General features: G+C 39.9%; 1 protein-coding gene across 17 annotated transcripts in view; it reads left to right on the forward strand.

The window, feature by feature from the left end:
- Nucleotides 1–20,354, forward strand: part of LOC6533257 (collagen alpha-1(XV) chain) — a 57,543-nt gene continuing 37,189 nt past the window's right edge. For 3 of the 17 annotated variants that reach the window (XM_039373466.1, XM_039373469.1, XM_043206982.1), the window contains exons 1-4: nucleotides 2–143; nucleotides 828–1,027; nucleotides 13,528–13,646; nucleotides 13,923–14,461. In XM_039373466.1, coding sequence (XP_039229400.1) covers nucleotides 13,547–13,646; nucleotides 13,923–14,461 — 639 coding nt within the window. In that variant the 5' untranslated portion in view covers nucleotides 2–143; nucleotides 828–1,027; nucleotides 13,528–13,546. Of the gene's footprint in view, nucleotides 144–827; nucleotides 1,028–13,527; nucleotides 13,647–13,922; nucleotides 14,462–15,268; nucleotides 16,459–20,354 lie in introns of those variants that run through there. The other 14 variants (XM_039373471.1, XM_043206981.1, XM_039373472.1 and 11 more) reach the window with 8 other exon arrangements.

Consider the following 20,354-nt stretch of genomic DNA (forward strand, 5'->3'; position numbering starts at 1 on the left):
AACGCTGAACGGAGCGCATCGCAGGGCACCCACACGCGAATTGAGTGCCGGTCACACCGAAGCGTGCTCCCCTGCGAAACGAGAAAGATACAACTCGCGATTTCGCCGGCTGAGATTGCTACACTGCGAAAAAAAACGAGATTGTGCGTTGAAAAAAATATAAACATAAAATATAACTAAATATTTCATTGCAAATAGTGTATAAAAATGTGTTACGAATCAAATTTGAAACTAATTTAAATAAACTTGCAGACTTGAGCATGCTGAAAGTGTATACAATATTAAATCCAAAATTAAACACTTGGAAAAAATTGTGTTACTAAAAAAAGCACAGTCGTAAACCATTTCAATAAAGAATCACATCAAAATGTCACATAATTTATATTTCATATTAATGTCAATTATTTATTTTTGATAAAGCTTTTGATGAACGGAAAGCAGAATAGAGGCCCACTTTTAATGAATGCAAATTATATATACCTTTCTGATTTCTATTTTATAACATTTAAACCAAACACCATAAAAATTTATAACATTTTAACCAAGCACCATAAACATTTATGACATTTTAACCATTAATCATTATTTAAATACAGACTAGTAACTTGTAGTTATAGTGTACTTTTGATTGCGAAATTCAAAAGTATACTTTGTGTTTTGCGTTCAAAAGTCCTTCGGACTGCCTTTGTGGCTCCTGCTTTGTGGCATTATTGGATTGGACAATGACTGGCCAATGTCAATGCCATCTCAAATGACCAATCATTGTCATTGTTCCATTGATCTTCCCCAAGTATAATGCCCATGTATAATGTCCTCGTTTTGTGTAGTGTAGTGAGTTACAAGAACGGAATACCCGAGAGTATATATAGAAAAGGAAACCGGCGCTTAAAGAAAAGTGTCCAAAGGCTTTGTGAAAAGTGTCCTGCTGCTGGCAACTGTCGCCCGAAACTATGCAGCAGTGAAAAAGGCCCACTTCCGCCAGGAAAAACGTGGAAATATTCAGTGGCATTCAACTGACGAGACTGAGGTAAGTCCGCCAAACTATTTTAAGCGATTACCCTTTGATGGTCGGTCACGTAAATGGGTATACGTCCAAAAATTCCATATCCATATTGCCCACAGAAATCCACTTGAAGTCGGACATTTCAAATGATAATTGGAAGTGCGGGAAATGCATTTTTAGCCTGTGGTAATCTCGGCCAAAGATTAGCGTTTGCTTTTATTTACTTACTAAATAACATTTAGTTTTCTGTATTTCTGCCGATATCATAACCCATTCATGACGACAAACAAAATCGCCGACAAACAAACAAAGCAAAAACAACGGCAATGAACTGAAAATTAACTATGCATATTTGCGCAGCTCATTAATAAATATAACTTAGAGTCTATAGGTTTAGGAGCAGCAGCAAATTCGGCTTTTTGTTGCCCTTGACGGATTTCGTTGGCCATCTGTTGGCTCAAATATTGGCAGTATGTCTGCAATCTGGGTTCAAAATCAGCCAAAATGTTTGCACATTTTATTCACGTTTATGGGGATTGACTCACTGATAAATCAGCACGTAAATTCTGAAAATAACTATTGATTTGCTTCTTCAGAAAAAGCGGTAAGGCGTTAAATTGAAAACCATACAATCATCATAGTTAATGCTAAAAAATAAAGAGTATTTAAATGTAATCATTGTTACAGAGTTTCTTTTAGACTTTTCCCATAACATCTGCAGTTTTTCTTCGCCAGATTTGTCTGTGTTTTTTTTGTACCCCCAATATTTTGCCGGCATTAGGAGTTTAACACATTAATGATCTTTCAACGGCATTAAGTCCATTGAGTCTGCAATGCAGCAGCGGAAATTGAAGCTGTCGACGGGGCTAGTCAATAAGTCAACTTATTCGTCTGAGAACTTCGCGATTTATGGGGCTCAGCTTTATATATGTGAGTTTAATACGCGATAATTGCATATTGCAATCATGTCGAAATAAACTTGTAATTATTGCATATAAATCTTGAGTGAGAGCTGTCGCAATTCTGTGAATCTATAATTATTTCATGGGTGGCTTTTGTGACAGTTTAAGTTTAAGATGCATGATGTGCAACCAAATTAAATCGGTTAAGGGCAAAAAAGAACCTAGAAAAGTAACTAATGTAGAATGGACTTTCGAAGCGATTATTATTTAAATTTAAAGAATGCGGCGTCTGACTTATTGATCTTTGGGGTTTCTGGTTTTTAGAACTTTACCCGCCAATTTTTTATATCCATGCGGACTGAACTAACTTGTCCTAATTAAATGACAAATGCCCCGAATTTGGCTGGAAAAAAAGTTGTGACAGCAAACATTTTTGGCACACATTTGTGCTAACATTCGTGGGCTTGACAGTTGAAAGTTCCCCCTTTTGTTGCGATTGTGTTGCGATTTTGTTGCCACTGTGTGACTCTAATTCACGGCAACAGCAACCGGCAGCGACAACTGGCCGAAAAGCAAATGTACTTTGATGTAATACACATAAACATTTTGCAAAAGGGAATGCCACCAATATTAGTTGCACAAACTCAGCAAAAAAAAAAGAGAAAAAAATATAAATCAAAAAATAGTAGTAGGCTTTGTAAATGGAACTAGAACAATGTGTGCCAATTTAAGATTCTGTAACGAAAACAAGTATAAATCTTCATGAGTCAGTCGCAGCGAAACAAGCATGACTTTTCACTAAAAAAGCGATAAATGCAAAAATGTAGAAATTAATTAATATTGGCTACAAATTTGCATGTGACCCCCACACACACACACCCCTCGATGTCGTCATATATTTGCCACTTGGCAGTGACTCAGGCATAAAAGTGAGTGAACAATCGCTGCAGTGATAACTGGAAGAACTTACGTCTCAATTAGGTCACTTGTGAATGGTAGTGCGCGATTTTAGTTCGATTCGCGCACTTGCAAAATATTTAAATTAGAAACATGCCCGGTATCCGCAACTTGTTGCCCCATAAGTGCCGCATACTCGCATCTCATAATAATATTGTTTAATGAAACCAGGCAGTTGGCGATGAAAGATCGCGAGGGTCCCTCGGTAACCAGCTGTCTGCAACTAAATGCTGCACATGAAAAAATAATTGGTAATTAAAAAATATTGTAAATTTGGGTGGGTTTATTACAGTTATTAATTCGTATTTTTTAAATCATTGGGGTGTGTTTTTCTTATGAGATTTTCAACATATTATTTTCCTAAAAGACCCATGTTTTAGCCGAAATTTTTATAAACCCTTAGGATTCAAAGATTGTTTTATAAAAATGAATAAAAATGTAGAAAAAGGCTTTACAAAATTAAATAAAAGTAAATCATTGTTCAGCTTCATAACGCTGTTACTGTAATACATTTTTTCCAGTGCACAGCCGTAGTAAACTACTAAATCAAGTAGCCAAGCAGCTCCAAAGGTAACAAAATTAACAAAATATATGCCGCAAAATAAATAGCCAGAAGACGAACAGGTTTGGGGCATTAACGCGGCCTTACACTCAGATTGACTTTCCGTTGCTAAGATGCCAAGATGCTGAGTTGCTGAGATGTTGAGATGCAGATGCATTTGCATCCCACAGATTCGTGTTATGGGGCTCCAAGTGAAAATACGTGTCCGTGTTTACATAAATATTAGCCTCGCAAGTGTTGCGCATAATTGTTGTGCAAGATGGGCGTGAATTATTCGCGGTGGGCGTGGCATGCGGGCATTTGGATTAGTTTAATCGGCGATTTGCATTTGAGGCTACTTTCCCACGATTCCCGCGGCATAGTATCGCATTTTTGATAAGCTTTGGGTTTATATTTACACATTTATATTGCATTTATTTGTGTGTATTCCCGGAATAAAATCTGCTGCAATTTCAGTAAATCAACATTATTTCGCTGACCTTGCCATTAAATATTTTATCGTTGCTTGTTTTCCGCTTGTGTTCCGTTTTTTTTTTTTTTTCGGAACTTGTCATTGTTTATAAATGCAGGACAATGGCCATTGTGTCCTGTTGTTTATGCATTCGCATTGCAAATAAACAAAGACATTGTCTTTGATCATAATTCGCAGTGACTGTACTACACTTTCGTCACCTACAAAAACCATTTAGATGATTACCCCCTTTCATGACGCCTTCTAATTGCCCGTGTACGATGGCAATCTGTAGCTAAATCATGCCAATTTAATTTATGCAAAACGTTAAGCGCCGTCACCTGAGCTTGGCGCCTCTCAATCAGTTTTTTCGATCGATTCCCCGTGTTAACAATAATTGCCGGTCGCCGCCTTTGAACGCGTGCGCAACGCAACCTGTTTAATCTGAATTTGCTCACCCAATGTGGGCTGGAATACATATATTTATATATATATGTTCATTTTCGGCTACTATCCGATCGATCGAAAGACAATTAGCCAAATAAGTCGACGGACAGCGGAGAGATCGAACCCGTGCCCGCGTCTCAATTAATTGGCATTCATTGTGTGTGCCGGCGACTTGATGCGTTGCCAAGTTGGCAGCGATTAACCGCCTCGATTGGCGCGACAAAGGAGTTATGCAAAAAGTGCAGGTCGCTGCGACTACACTGAGCGAAAAGTCACGAAATAAGGGTAGTTTTTGCATTGATATGGCAGCAATAGAGCGCTGGAAGGGAGCATCTTAAAGGGAAGAAGCTTAATATAAAACTGAAATGAAATAACTTACACAATTAAATGTAATTGTAAGCCACAACTTCAATTTTATTTTGGTATATCACTAATTAAGTAAACAAATAATAATAATCACCTAGCAAGGCATACACATAACATACCAGTTACAAAAAGTATCTTTCTGTGCCACTTATCATAAATCTCGAATGACTTTTTATCAGATCGCTTAGAGTTTGGAGTCTGGTTTCCATCGGATTGCGGTTGTCCTCCAGCCGGCGAACTTTTTTTCAACTTCTCATTCGAAAATTTATGCACACTTTGGAAATTGAAATTCATGCAAACTCATTGGCTAGACGTCAATTTGACGTAATGGGAATTACTTTACATATTACGACTAAATTTGCTTGGGAGCTTGCGTGCAATTACTGCACATATTTATTCTCGATCAGTATCGTTTACTTCGAGTGGAAACTAGTTCTCCGTCTAACGATCTTAGTTCTCAGCCACGATTTGAATTTCTAAATAAAACGAAGCGAAATATAAACAAACATAAATTAATCTAATAAATGGTTTCTTCATGCCACACGTGCCATAGGAAAGTTTTCTATAACAAAAGTAGTAAAAAATATGAAATATATTTGGTTTTTATCATACAGTTTGTGATAACATTTTGCCAGTCATTTCTGTATTAGCAAACATCTGAATTGACATCTCATTAGCTTAAATCTTTGTTAGGCAAACTTGAAGACTGTTTCTTTCATCAAGTCCTTTTTAGAATACATTTGATATTTACTGGCTTGGTAGATTATTAATATTAATCATAGCTTATCAACGAATTATTGTACTGTTTAAGCAAAGTAGACAGATGGTTCAATGCGTTAGTGTGATCAATGTATCTGTAAGCCAAAAAGGAATTTATATGTGTATTTATGACCTGCAGATTGATACTCCCAAGTAGATCAAGAAAGCTTTTTCTCTGCTGTTTCCATGGGTCCAAAGTTATTTATAAATTTACAGTCCAGCAGCGATGAAAACTCATCCAATGAACCTGTTCGTCGCGTGATCGTCATAAATTCACATATAATGTGCATGCCTACAAAATATGCTATACACTCTTGAATTCGCATGAGGAAGACGTCTCTTTGATGCTCCAGCTGTCCAATAAATTCTAGACTAGCTGTGAAAACAACAGATTACACTATGAAATCATACGCCTATATGTAAATGTTACTTATTAATTAATTAATTATTTTCTTTTTGTTTTTGCTTATATAGCCAGCGACAATGAGCTAAATACGCGAGACGTGTGAGCATTTTAATATATTTATTTATTACATCAATCCATTATCTCCGGCAGGGACACGTCGTCGGGTGTTTTGGGTGGGGGTCACTTAGTCGCCTCTGTGGATGGAGGTATGAAAGCATGGAGGCATTAATGAAAGCCATTTCAATTAGGCGAAGAAGTAGAAACCTTTGACTAACAGCCACGTATGCGTAATGCTCCTTTAGCCCGGCGAGGATGTGACTTATCGACATCTATCGTGTCCTGGCTTCCGTTTCCTGCTTTTGGCAGTTAAGCGCCACTCGACAACTCGCTACTTAACCTTTCAAGGAGTAATGCCATCACCGCCATCCATCCACCACCTCTTTCCATCCACTCACATTGATTATTAACTGAAGTCCGGGACGCTTTATTGCCGCCTTTCGTGTGCGTGTCCGTGATGCTGCCTGGCCCCCGGAGCAACCACATCCATGCCAAATGGATATTAGATTTCGTTTTGGCCCAGGACACCGAGTCCGGTTAATAGATTTTTTTTGTGCTTATCTGGTGACAGGAGGGATGAGAACTCGGAGCAAGCTCATTGATTGCCAATCAAGTGCAATCAAATGGGCTTCGTTCGCCCAGCTTTAATTCCCGGCTTTAATTCGGATTTCTTGCCGCACTTCTGCTGCCAAGCTGATAACGGGCTTTTGGCCATAAATACGTTTTTTCCAGCCTGTGGCAAGCTCATATCAGTTGCCGCATTACGCATACGCCACCGAATCCTAGACCACAAAACTAGCATGATGAATGTTAACCCACTCCCATAGTCCGTACATTCCATTACTCTTGTTTTTCTTTGTTTTTGCGGAAAAAGAGACATCTCGCATTATACATTGTTACGCACACACACACATTGAATACATTTTTCCGCCAACATTTTAATTTTATGCGAAAATGAAGCAATAACAACAAGCATAGATGGCAATTTGGAAATTAACTGAAATGTTTATAGGTCTTTTATGGGAGACCATGCAGTTGGCCCTACATCTGTGGGCACAAGGTCATCGCAGACAAATGATTCCATCAAAAGTGGACAGACTGACGGACAAATAATTGTCTTCCCGACAGCTGTCGTTCGCTGAAGTGTGAACATAATGTCTATTTTTAGAGCGATAAAAATTTGCGTTGTGAAACTTTTCGCCTCTGTGTTCTCCAGACCCTTGGGGAATTTTTTCTAGATGTCTCGAAAGTTATAGAAAACATTCGAGGACATCATTTCGGCTCATCGAGTATTAAACCAAAAATTTCCATGAATATCAAAACAAATAATTAGTCAGTTTTTCTAGCGGCGACTGGTAGCCAGAATTTTTATGAACTTTTGCTCCATTTCGAGTTACACTTTTTTTTTTGTGCATTGCGTGGCTGGCCGAATGCCAGCAAATGGAGATATGAAAAAATATTCAGAGGCAACTTCGCTGTAGGAAGTCGATTTTCGATACCAGACTGCGTGAAATGCAACGGCCACCCAGTCAACCTTGAATCCCGTGTTGCGGGCAAAGAGTTCAACTACCTATTTTGGGTTTTTTCGTTGCCAAAGATCGCCGATCATTATTTATACATTTTTGGCTGAAGTGTCCGGTGAAAAAACAAACACACACATTGCATGCAAGATAAGCGGCAAAGAAGCTATAAATAAATGCAAAGCATTATAATGACAGCAATAACGAACACTCTGATGCCTCGGCACACCCCATTCATCAAGTTCGATGGGACACGCACGGCCACAGCCTCAGATCTGGATCTGTGGATATTCAATCCCAATCCCATTACGAATCTGTATCCGAAACGCCTCATGATGCACATTTCATTGAACTTTTTCGCTGTCTGCGCCTTCGTTTTTTTTTTTGTTTTGTTTTTGGGATTGCGACAACATGTTGCACATGGCCGCCTTCCAGCTAAGTGCAATGTGAGTAGCACTCGTCGCTTAGAGATTATTTAAATCACTTGCCGGCAGCTGTTGCACAAAAAATGAGATCTAGAAACTATCATAAATTATTTGCATAGGAAAAAATACTCGATTTTAAGGGGAAGATTTATATTAAACATAAAACAAATTTATTAGAAAGAGGGAACTCAATGTAAACGTAAGATGCAGAAAAATATAAAAATAAGAATATCTCGAAGTGATTTGTTTAGAAATTTTTAAAATTTTGAATATTTGACATATCTCAAGAACATTTTCTCCAAGTGTAAATAAAAAGGGGAAGTACTTTGTAGAAAAATAAAAGCGGGATGCAAGTGGCACACTGGCAGTTTTAGCTTCTGCTCCTCCGAAGCTTCAGCTTCCGAGGCATGTGGCCAATTAGTAGGACTGCAACTTAGCCACGTTCTTGAGAGGATCGGGGTCAGAAAGTAAATGTAAAAGTAAATGGGAGTAGGAGTAGGAGTGGGTACCACAACCGAGATCGGTGCATATTTATACTTTTTGTTATGAATGTTTTTTCTGTCTGGCGATTCAGTTTTTATGTTGCCATTTTGCCGGCATCATTATCAAGGGAATTAACCCAAATGCTAAACACAGAGATGATGCTTTTTTGGTGGATCAGAAGGAGTCGTAAAAGGGGAAACTGCTGATATTTATACCACCCAAAATATACAGCAAAATTTACAAAAAGCCCGTTCGAAAAATTCCTAGTCAGTAATTCGGTTTATTTATTTGCCAATGTTTGAGGCATTATTAATCGCTTGTCTGCGGCAGTAAGCCTTTCAAATAAAAGAGGATTTTTTCTTATTTATATTGCATTGTTTGCCATTGATGCTGTCAGTAAGTCAAATATATTATTTTTGCACATTTTTCTCTGTTTCAATGACCCCAACTGTGAGATTCGTATAGATGTACACTTTTTGAGGAATTACCAGGAATATTGGCAAGTTCAATGCTCTGAAGTGCTGTAGAATTGAATTATTAAATAGTGAACCTGCAATTTGTTTGTGTTTATTTTTCCATGTAGAAATTTGGCAAAAAATATGTGGGAAATTTGCGGGGGAAATAAAATATATTGCAGCTGCAAATGACACGATCAATATGTTTTTTTTGTTGCTAAGCAAATGTTTTATACTCGTATCCCTTTGTTAAGTGCTTCTTTGCGATATTTAAAATAAAATTTCATCATTTTCCATTCTGTGAATTTTTCATGCGGTCATTTCAGTTTCTGGGCCAGACTGCGTGTCTCTATCATACATTTATAATTATGGTATTATATCTCTGCAATCGAAACCCACTCTTCACCTCCGATTTTGGTTGCCAGCTGGCCAATATCGAATTACGCTTTGGGCCTTTATCGCTCATCCATCCAAATCCAACACTCACACACTTTTGGCCAGCATGCAACAGTTGGTCTTGGCTTGAATGTCTTTGGGGAATTGGTTGCTGTTGCTCTAAATGTGGCAACTTGTATTTCGATGCATTGTCGTTTATTTATGCAAAGCTTTTGTAAAATATTTTCCACCTTAAATGAAGGCACTTAAAATGTTTAACACTCAGCCCAATCACTTCTTTGCATTTGTGTGTGTAGGTGCGTGTACGTGTACATGTACGTGTTAGCCTTAAAAATATATAAAGCCAAATTGGGCATGTAAATCCTTTAAATCAAACAAAAGGGCGAATTGGGCGTAGCAAATAAAGCAGAGCCAATAAATGTCGGCAGGCGACACGCCAGCTGACAGGCAACTCTTTGCCCCCTCGTTCATCAACATCCCGAACACCATCCCCAACCCCAAACCCATCCCCATTTCCATTCCCAACCCAGTCCTCGCAGCAAGTACATCACAAAACAAATTGGAAAACATAAAATCAACAAAGCTAATAGTTCACTTAGGGGCGCAGAAGCGGCGACAAAAAGTGCGCGACGAACCAAACAGGGCCCTAGGGAAATTTTGCTAGTGAAAGCCGAATGCGAAATACTCTACAATAAATCATGGCAAAATAAAGCAAATAAATAATTTGGAAATCTTTATATTTATCTATCTATATATGTCTTAGATTAAGTTGTCTTAGGTATCACTGTTCTAAAACTATGAAATTATGTTAAAAAGAGATTATCCTCAATAGACTTCTGTCTGAGTTGCAAAAGGAATTATATACATACAAATAAAACTTTAATGATTTCTACGAATTCCATTAACCCGTTTGAAAGGGTATTTCACTGCGGCGTCTGTCTTTGCAGCAGTTGCTGCAGCTTTTCAGCCGCTTTTGCCGTCGAGGAAAGATGGGTCTTTGGTCCCTGTCGCCGGTTGAAGTGACATAGTGGCACAGTTTTGGTGCTTTTGCGCTTGGTCGTCGTCTGTGGCCAGAGAGCCCTTTCATATGCCCCTCAGTCATATTGAGCCGATTTACTATTGAAAATAAAATTTTATTAGAATTTTCCCTCACTTTTTGTGCTCTTTACAAGGGGGTTTCCCTTCATTGAATATCTTACTTTCTTTTTTTTTTTTTAAAGGTCTTACCGCCTTTGAATGTGCAACGCTCTGACGACTTTTGAATTTGATGTGCGCAACTTTTTACGACACTAACCACCACCACTCAGAACTATTTTGATTTAAAACAAAAAAATTGGCAGCTGTTGCTGCTAGTTTTGAATAAAATTTTATTGCTTATTGGTTTTGGGAATTGCATATGGTATTGGACCAAATGGCCTGCCATGCTTATGATCAGCGGATGCAAAAGCGGAAAATCATAATGACTCGTAAATTCATAAGTGAAAAACATGGGCGAGCTTTGATTTTGTGGGCTCCTTCTGAGGGAGGGGGGAGTTTTATTTATTATGACCGCTCTTTCGACACTTTCCTGGGCATTTACATGAGTCGCGCTCCGTCCACGCCCAAGTTTGCCGGCTAGGCCCCAATAATCGGTCGTACGTGCGTCCCATTCTAAACAAACAGCCGGAGTATTATTATTACTCGCCTCCCCGGGAGCCAGACAATCGGGCTCATACATATATACACACAGATAAGGGCACAGCAATAGGTGTTGGAAGTCTTAATAATACTAGAGTGCTGCTTCAAAATTCGTTTTAATAGTCTCTGATTGAAGGTACTCATTAATTGTTAGTTTGCTTTTAAATGCATAAATTGATTAACAACTAGAGCATTTATTATTAAATGTATTTTTAAATGCTTTTTATTACCTTAATAAATTACTCAAAAAAATGTGGAAAATCTGCCATACACCTAAAACAAATGTTAAGTAAATTAAAGAAACTGATTCTTCACAAGAACCTAGACTAATTTAATAAAACTTCGGAACTATTTATGCAACCGCGGTTGTGCTTGTATGGGGATCCCTGCTGGGGAGTGGGAATTTGTATCGGAGGTGGAGCTTGGCCAAAAGGGGTCGCCGCTGACATTGGCCACGCGGTCCATGTTGCACGTGATGTGCGGCTCGCCGTCTGTGAACTGCATAAACGCTGCCTCATTATGTCAGGGAGCCAATTGTGTGGAGAGCAAGAAACAGGAAAGACACGCCAACAGAATGGCCAGGAATTCGTATGATAATGCTTGAAAATCAAATATCCCCCCCTTGGGGCGATTGTTCAATTTGTATGGCTGTTTGTTTTTGGCGCCTAATGATGCCATTAAGTGGCTGGTGCAGATTGTCGGAACATACGCCTTGGAGTCGAAAGACTGTTGGCCAAAAATGATGTAAGTGCACATATGTAGACAGCACTTGATGGATGTGTGTATGTGTGTGTTGCTGGTTGAAGACCTTACGTTATTTCATTCAGAATGCGTTCGCATTGAAAGCTGGAGTAATTCTTCTTTTTTATACGTGACGCAATTGTTCACTTGTTCGGTTGTTTTCTATTTTATTCTATTTTTAAAGAAATTGCTAAACAATAAAAAACACAGCCAAGGCAGTGAGTCACCGATCCTGTTTGTATTTGATTGATAGAAATTGTAAAAATCAAAATAAATAAAAAAAATATATTTTATATTTTCTAATTCTAATTTTCTACATATTTCACAAGGCACGCAGTTTATAAAAAATTTGTACTAGTTTATAGCATTTCTTGTTAAAAATGGTCTTATAAAGCTGAATATTATTCTGAATAATTAAGATATAGATCGGCGGTTTGAAGCAAGACTTCTTTTATGTGAATTGATGATTGAGGTCTTATACCCAATTAGTTGAACATTGGCTGCCGAAATATTTTGAGTCAGCTGTCAGCCACAAATTGAGACAAGAATACACTTTTAGTCGATGCTCGCAATTGAAAGTAATTTGCATTTCATACGCAGCAAAGTGCAGAGAAAGTGTAAAGCATAGTTTTTTTTTCTTTTTCGATTCTTATTGTTGGGCTGCTAAGTCGGTCTTGATAAATATTAATTGTCCACAGACATTTCGGGGTCAGCGACATAGTTTCCGAATGTAAATTGTATCTGTAGATTGGATCTGAGTGTTTGCTGCGTAACTGGCGCCCATTAATTGTGTTATATTATTGTGTTCAAATTATTCACACATGACATTTGTAGCGCCTGAACTTTTCTTGGGAACTTTCAATAGAATGGCTTTATCAGGCTGCCCTTGGCAGCAGATAATTACGTAATATATAGAAGCTGGGCTCAGAAAATGATTTATTGGCTGAGCGATTATAGCTTCAGTACTGAGTAGTTGACAAAATTTGTATTTATGGGATAATGATTCACAATGATCTCTGACATTTCAACTGGCACAGTGCCCCTCAAAAACAAAGTAATTTTAATCTATGGCTCATTTGAGTTTTAGGTGTGTCCCCAAAAATTGTAGGTAAACAGATACACGGAAAAGTATTTTAAATGATCTTATGAACGCTTATTGTTTTTAATTGGGCACAACAAACTAAGCTAAATGCTCATTAAAACAACTTGAAAATATATATTTATTTCTATTTATTTTGCATTAAGAATGAGACAACCTTTTTTTCAATGATCAAAGAGATCGTTTTGCTATGATAAGATCAGCACACAATCGCATTTTATTTGTGTGTAGCGATCTGCCCTTCATAATTACCATTATTTTGTTAATCTTTCCCGGCGATCTGACTGCTTCGAACCCAATGAATGAATCATAGTTTTTTTTTTCCGTCGAAGCCTACGATTTTCGTTTGGCGAATGAATGAAGACCGACCGCAAAGTTGTGTGGCTTCCAGATGAACTATCTTTTTGGGTGTGTGCGATGGCATGGAAATCGGAATCGGAATTGAGAATGGGACAAGGGCTTTGCGGTTTGCCGGGGAGGTAATTACAAAATGTTGCCAGCCAGCCAGCCAAGTTGGCCAAAACCGAGGAGGGATGCCCGTGTGCATATAATTTCGGCATTGAGTCAAGTGTGCGACTCGTGTTGCCAATACTGGTGCCCATAATTGCGGGCGGCGCATAAAGTGTCTGCGGTTGGTTTATTTCCACGCACAAGTGTCCGCAAAAGTGGTTGGAGAGAATTGTATGCGAGTTGTGAATGCAATCCGAAACTGGCCACATTTGTGCATTGATTACCCGGCGAAACGGAAGTGCCGCTTTAATCTCATAATTTTACAGATTCAAATGGATGACAGCTTATGGTTTTTATTGCTTTTTTTGCAGACTCCCCATTCGGATCAAGATGCGTGTGCTACAATGGGTAATGTTTGCAATGGGCATGATTTGCATGCTTCTGGATCCAGTGCTTGGATCTTTTGAGTTGGTTGGACAGTCCATTAAAGGTTAGTGCGTCTCACTACTGTATTTTTAACTTTAAGTATAAGCAACTACACGTTGCGCTTAAGGTGTTAAATATATTAGGTTTCTGCTAATATTTTTAAAAGCATTTTTTAAACAATCTTTAGTTTATTGCAAGCTTTGTGGCTGAGTACGATTGCAGCATCTGGTAAAAGTGTTGCATACTTTTGGGCACAGATTGCATGCCAGTGCACCTCAAACTGTAATATTACAATATCGCAATGAGTGTGACTCTAACACCAACTTGGATCAATTTTCAGATGCCCTGGCCGAATACACGCTGACCGACATCATGAACAACAACCAATTTGCGGGCATCGAGTTTGGCGAGGCGGAGGACGGCTTCCCCGCGTTCCGCTTCCTGCAGACGGCGGACGTGAAGTCGCCGTATCGGATGCTCCTACCGGAGAAGCTCTACGAGTTCGCCATCCTCATCACTTTCCGGCAGAGCTCGCTGAAGGGCGGCTACCTGTTCAGCGTGGTGAATCCGCTGGACACGGTCGTTCAGCTGGGCGTACACCTCTCGCCCGTCGTGAAGAACAGCTACAACGTATCGCTGGTCTACACGCAGGCGGACCAGAACATCGGCCGCAAGTTGGCCAGCTTCGGCGTGGCTCATGTGCCGGACAAGTGGAACTCGATTGCCCTCCAGGTGCTCAGCGACAAAGTGTCCTTCTACTACGACTGCGAGCTGCGCAACACCACTCTGGTCACCAGGGAGCCCATCGAATTGGTCTTCGATTCGGCATCCACTCTGTATATTGGCCAGGCGGGCTCCATTATTGGCGGTAAATTCGAGGTAAGTTCTGGCGGCGGCCAATTTGATTACGCCTTTGATCAGCGATCCATGGCAGGGGAATGATTTTCGAAACGCTATCGAGCACCACCTACCACTTGCCCAATATTCAATTGAAGTGCAATTTTATTACCGTAGGGCTGGAGTTTAGAAATCGCTTTTAAGTGGATCTTTAATTTGTGGTCAGCAGCGCAATGGTTTATTCTTGGAAATCAATATTTTTTGGACTGAAACATGACTCACTTGTCTATTCTACAGTTTATGCTGAAAATGTATGTGGGTTTATACAATAATTATTGTAAACATTTTTTAAAGAAAAATGTTAAGCTGTGTCAAGTTAGGCTACGTAAAGAAAAACCCAAATATTTTTAAATGGGTCGAGGTATAACATTTCTAAATTAAGCTTGAGCAATGTTTCCAAGTTGTAGAAGGTATTTTCTTGCTGTGCACTTCCATTCAGCAAGAGCTGAAAGCTTTTCACCACTCACCACTTGAGTCGCCCCAAAAGTGGCGCCACTTGGCCATCTGGCGGAAAAAGTTGGCACTCTCAATTGCCACTCAAAAGGCACTCAAAAGCGTATCGTATACGCCATGTGGGCTTTATTGCGTATACCCCCCGTTGGCCGGCAAATAACTCACTCGGTTCTCGACTACCGATTCTCTCCATTGAGGGCATTCAGCGCTCGTTGAGATTCAGCCAATGAGTGAACGAGTCGAGCTGGCACGAGGAGCAATGTGTTGTCTGTGGCCCGAACAGATTGCTGTGATTTGATGGGCCTCCTTGGGCTGCGAGTGCGTTTACCTTTTCAGTTGCGTTCGCGTTTTCCAGCAGTTCAGATGGCCACGCGGCCGGTTTTAAGATGAGCCCATCGTTGCTGCCGTGCGGTCGGTACTCGTCCTCGTCCACATCCACATCCACATCCTCGTCGTCTTTGTCGTCTTCGTTCAGCTCGTCCTGCTCGTCTTGCTCGTTCTGGTTAGAGGACGTCGTGAGTGCGGTGGCAGCTGGTGGCACAACTACCACTACCAATACTACTTTTGCTATTGCTGCTGTAGCTATTATAGGGCCAAAAACAACTGCGAATGAAGCCCTTGTGCTGGCTTAGCCGCAAAAAATGAAAGTGATTTATATGGCCAAATGAAATATGCTCGCCTAAGTGAACCGACCGGCCCGGAATTGAGTCAATTAAAATTCAATTATGCGACCAAAGATGAAGGAGAGGCCGCGCAAGCGTTTGAAAACCGTTCGACCGCTGAACTCCTGACTGAACCGGAAGTTTAAACTGCCATTGAAGTGTGTTCCCCAAGCATAATCCAAGCAATCGATCATATCACAAGTGGATAAGAGAGTACATATCGTGTAACACCACAAAAGTGGGTTAAATTCCAGACTAGTGAGACTTATCAGCGGCAAGGATATACGCCAGATATCAAAACTGCAATTACTTTTACCCTTGTTCTGCTTGTCAGCGTCGTCGTTCTGTGTCTTCGCGTTGCAACTGCCGGTTGTAAAAGTTCAAGAAGTGGTGGCAAACACGAATATAAACCCAAACACTGTCCAAAAACCCCCACCAAAATAAAAAACTCCACTCAGCGAGCTTGTTCGAATGGAAATCAATCAATTGCACAATGCCAGAATGCAAGCGGTGTAAAAAAGTGAATTAATTGCACAGCACGACGTCAAAGCTAAGAAACATAACAAACAGCAATTTAACAATAAAGAATAAAATTGCACATAAAAGCACCACACGACACGACTGTCATTTGTAATTACAAATGAGCAGGAAAAAAAGTGGCATACATAATTCACAATTACAATAAATTTTAAAGCAAAACACATACCTATAAATACAGCAAAGTATTTGCCATTAAATTATCTGTGATTTTTGTCAACATATTAAATATTTTGCGTGCGCGTGATTAAACTCCCATATCCCGTATTCGTATCCCATAATTTAAAGTGAATAGTTGTGAATGGTCCCAGTGCGTTCGGCTTGAAGGTAAATATGGCCAGTTGGCCAGTTGAAATAAGACCTACTTCGTACACACACAAATGGTTTGGAAAGTCGCCCATCAAAAAAGAGAACATGGTTCGCGCATAAATTGTGTCAAGCTTGGTGGGGTTGGGAAAATAAAGCCCCTTTAGTCCAGCCAGCCATGGCTGAAATAGGCAGGATATAGGGCCGCATGGATTGCCCTGGCATGCCTAAATCAATGGCAAACTCATTAAGCGCCGGCGAGAACAGTTTTTGCCCCGACGCGTCACTAACCACTGACAGAGTTGGCCAACTCCCGCCTCCTAGCACCCAACTCCCATACTCCCACAATTTTCCCTTATTCCCGAGCAGCCAATGCGCCTGCATATGCATATTAAAGCAGCACGGGGCGTATGCGTAATATGTATGTATACATTTATAATATTGTGGGCTGTCCTGGCCGCCTTTGTCTCGGCCTTCTGCGTCCCGCGTACTTCGCATATGGCCGAAAGGCAAAGGAAAATACGTTTTATTTATTAAATAAAATAGGGCTGGCAGTCGAGGCTCTCTCTTTCTCGTGCTGGATTTTAATAGGCATCGTGTGGTGGATCAAACAAAAGGCGCGTTGGCATAAAGAGCGAAAGTTAACCCTTCAGAAAAGTATGCTAAGCATACTGAAAAGTATCTCTCTACGGCTGAAACTTTAAAGGCCTTGGCCATTTTGACTGCATTTAATTGCACAAGAGGCACAGCAAAATTTCAATTACAAAACAAACTTTGCTCTGCACAGCTTCTTGGCCAAAAGAGATCATAAATATTCATGTACCAACCAACTGGGTGCATGTGTGGGTCTGTGTGTGTGTTTTCACTGCTAATATGCATTTAAATATCAGAGGATGATTGTTTTTGCTGTTGCACGTTGAACATTGACTTGCGTCAGCTTCGCTTTCAGCAATATGTAATTTTGATTTGTAAATTAAACAATTTATCATCATAATAGAATATTAGAATCTATTATGCTGGCACAATTTCAAAATTCAATTCAAAATGTTTATTTACATATTTGGTCAAGTACAGCCATCTACCAGCTACCAACTGCCAATCAATTGTTTTGGAAATTAGTTTTCAACAAACACTCAGGTCCACTGGTTCATTCTGCACTCGTCGGAAATTGAACAATTTTTTAGTGGTTTGTTAGTTCACAGTTGGTCAGTAAACAACATTTGGGTTGAGAAGCTGGCAATACTTGTCGTTGATTTAAATATATTTTCTCTTTTTCGCATTTTGAGAAATATGCAGGCAATACATAAAATTGGGCAATGATGTAATAAATAATTGAAAGCCAGGCGGTTTCTTTGATTCCTCGAGCATTATTTTACGACGGATCTGGTTTTCGATACTCATTTACCGCATATATTTCCGCTTGATGGACGGCCATGAGAGTTTTTACCCCAAGGCAATAACACATGTACATACCTTTTGTGCTTATGTCCATAAATGGGTTTTTTATTACGTCTAGAGCTGCAGGCCATTAAAATCGTACATATTCGTTGCCTATTTTATGAATCTGATGGGGGCTGTTGATTTCTGGAAGCCACATAAAACCCTTACAAAATAATGTGAACCGAACGAAGAACACACATCTTCAATGACACAAGGGTACGCAGAGAGCAACGACAAACTATGATTATTTTGTAATTTTATAGCTGGTAGCTACCCCAAAAGGGGCGAAAAGCCATCGCAACCAAATGGGGCGTCACCAATAAACATAAATTATGCAAATTTTTGACTTTAATTATATGAGCTGATAGCACCGCCCCATAATTTTTTGGGTTGTTATTAATTAGGCAGAGAATTCATGAGCGCGTTTTAATCATTGGGAACACGCGTCTCAAGGAAACCCCCATATGATGTGGATTTCTTGGGACTTCTGTAGATACATATGAGAATATATACATGTGTAGATGGGAGGAGCTGTCGGGCTTATCGATCAAACGCTTACAAAAGTCACAAAGGCCTGAGGTTAGACATTAGACATTTCTAGCACTGACGGTTTGTTTTGTTCCTTCATTTGCCTTCATTTTAAGGATACATGTGTGACACATATCCCACTCCCGGCATTCATTTCTATTCCATTTTCCGACCTTGTCACAGATAGCGACCAACAAAGACGGGCCCACAGCAACAAAAAAAAAAAAAGGGAAATTTGTGCGGAAAACGGTGCTTATTAAAAATTACATGTCAAACGGAAAGCCAGCAGAGGAAACCCAAAACTCACACGAGATGACTTTGCACAAAGCTTTTGGATTTCGTTGCTTTCGGGGACGGAAGAACCCTTTTTAAATATGTCGCCCCATTATCTTCATTAGGCGCTAATGTCCGAAAAAGGGTTTCACTCAAACTATTGCCCTCTGAAACTTTGTGTTTTTTTTTCTGCCCTCTTCCAGCATTTAACTTTCTGGCTACCATGACAACTTCAAAAGTCGTTACTCATTTTTGTGTACTTAATTTGGTAAAAGATACGAAATTTCCTTCTTATCGCCCCACCACCTTAATTCTTTTTTTTGTTATTTCTGGCAGCACAAGCTTGCCCCTTTTCATTAAAAGTAAGGCTGAGTACCAGGGAGCAGGTAATTTCATTAGAAAACTTGAACCGCGTCAAACTTTAAGCTTAAACTCTGCAGTCGCAGAATTTTAACGCTGCGTGAAGAATGCCAAGTTTAGATGGGCAGGAGTGTATGGGTGGATCCGGATCCGATCCAGAGGTGTGGGCCAGTCGCTTGACTTGGCATAAAAAAGTTTCCTTTTGGCCTTCCACTTTTTGGGCGCGCACAAAACTTTGTGTTACGCCGCCGCCGCCGACTCGTTGACTCCAATAACTGGTTGGCTTCACTGCCACCCACAAAAAAAAGAAAAGAAAAGGAAAGCCAAGTCGTAGGAGGCCCAAAAGGTGGGCGTGTTAGGTGGGTCTGGGGGCGTGGCCGGGTGTTAAAGACTTAAGGTGAGCCCATGGACGCTGCTGGTGGCTCTAGACTGACACGATTATCGTAATTATGCGCTGACTGTAGCACACTTTTGTGAGTGAACTCTTAGCCCCGTAATAAGTTGTTGTTGTGTGAGTGCGTCTGTGTATCTCTGCATCTCCTGTAAGTGTGTGTGTGTGTTGGCCCAACTTTTGCCGCAATTATGTAGGTTGGCAGAAGTTGCTGCTCGCCTTTTTTCATTTTATTTTCATTTTACTTTCAGTTTTTTCGGGGTTGCACTGACTCAAGGACAAAACCCCCCAGAACCCGCTGCAAAACATTTGGCTTATGCCTTTATGCGGTTGCCACGAAAAATAAAAAAGAAATTACCAAAAATGTAGCAAACGTCGTAGCAAGACATCTTGCGAACATGTGACCAATTTTCGGAGCTTCATTCCTTGCCTTTGACATTGCTATAATTCAATATTTTTTTTCAACTAAACTTGTTGGCAGCTTAACTTTTCAAAAAGTTTACTTCAAGTGCTACCTCTGATTTGTTGCGGTTTCGCCGTTTTGAGGGTGATTTTTTGTGATGATTGGGAAGTTGAAGCACTTTAAGGATCATTTTTCATAGTAGTAGCCCTACCTTATGTATTTTTTTGCTTTAATGGACATGTTAGAAAAATAACATTTTATGCTGATTAAATCTGTTTTTAATGGGTATCAGTTTGTCTTTTCCACTTCTTAAGTCATATTTTTAGAGCCGCCACCCCGGGCGCCGCAAATCAGTGAGAAAATGCTGACAAGCGACGGGTGGAAGGAAAAAATACGGGAAGCAGAATTAAATAAAACGTATTACATTTGTAGCGTTTACAGGAAGTGAGCGTGAGGGTCGGGGGTCCTTGGTCGAGTGCCTGTTAAGGGGCGTGTGCGTGTGAGTGTGACTATGAGTATGAG

This window comes from Drosophila yakuba, chromosome 3L, assembly GCF_016746365.2.
Source record: "Drosophila yakuba strain Tai18E2 chromosome 3L, Prin_Dyak_Tai18E2_2.1, whole genome shotgun sequence".
In the NCBI taxonomy this organism is placed as follows: domain Eukaryota; kingdom Metazoa; phylum Arthropoda; class Insecta; order Diptera; family Drosophilidae; genus Drosophila; species Drosophila yakuba.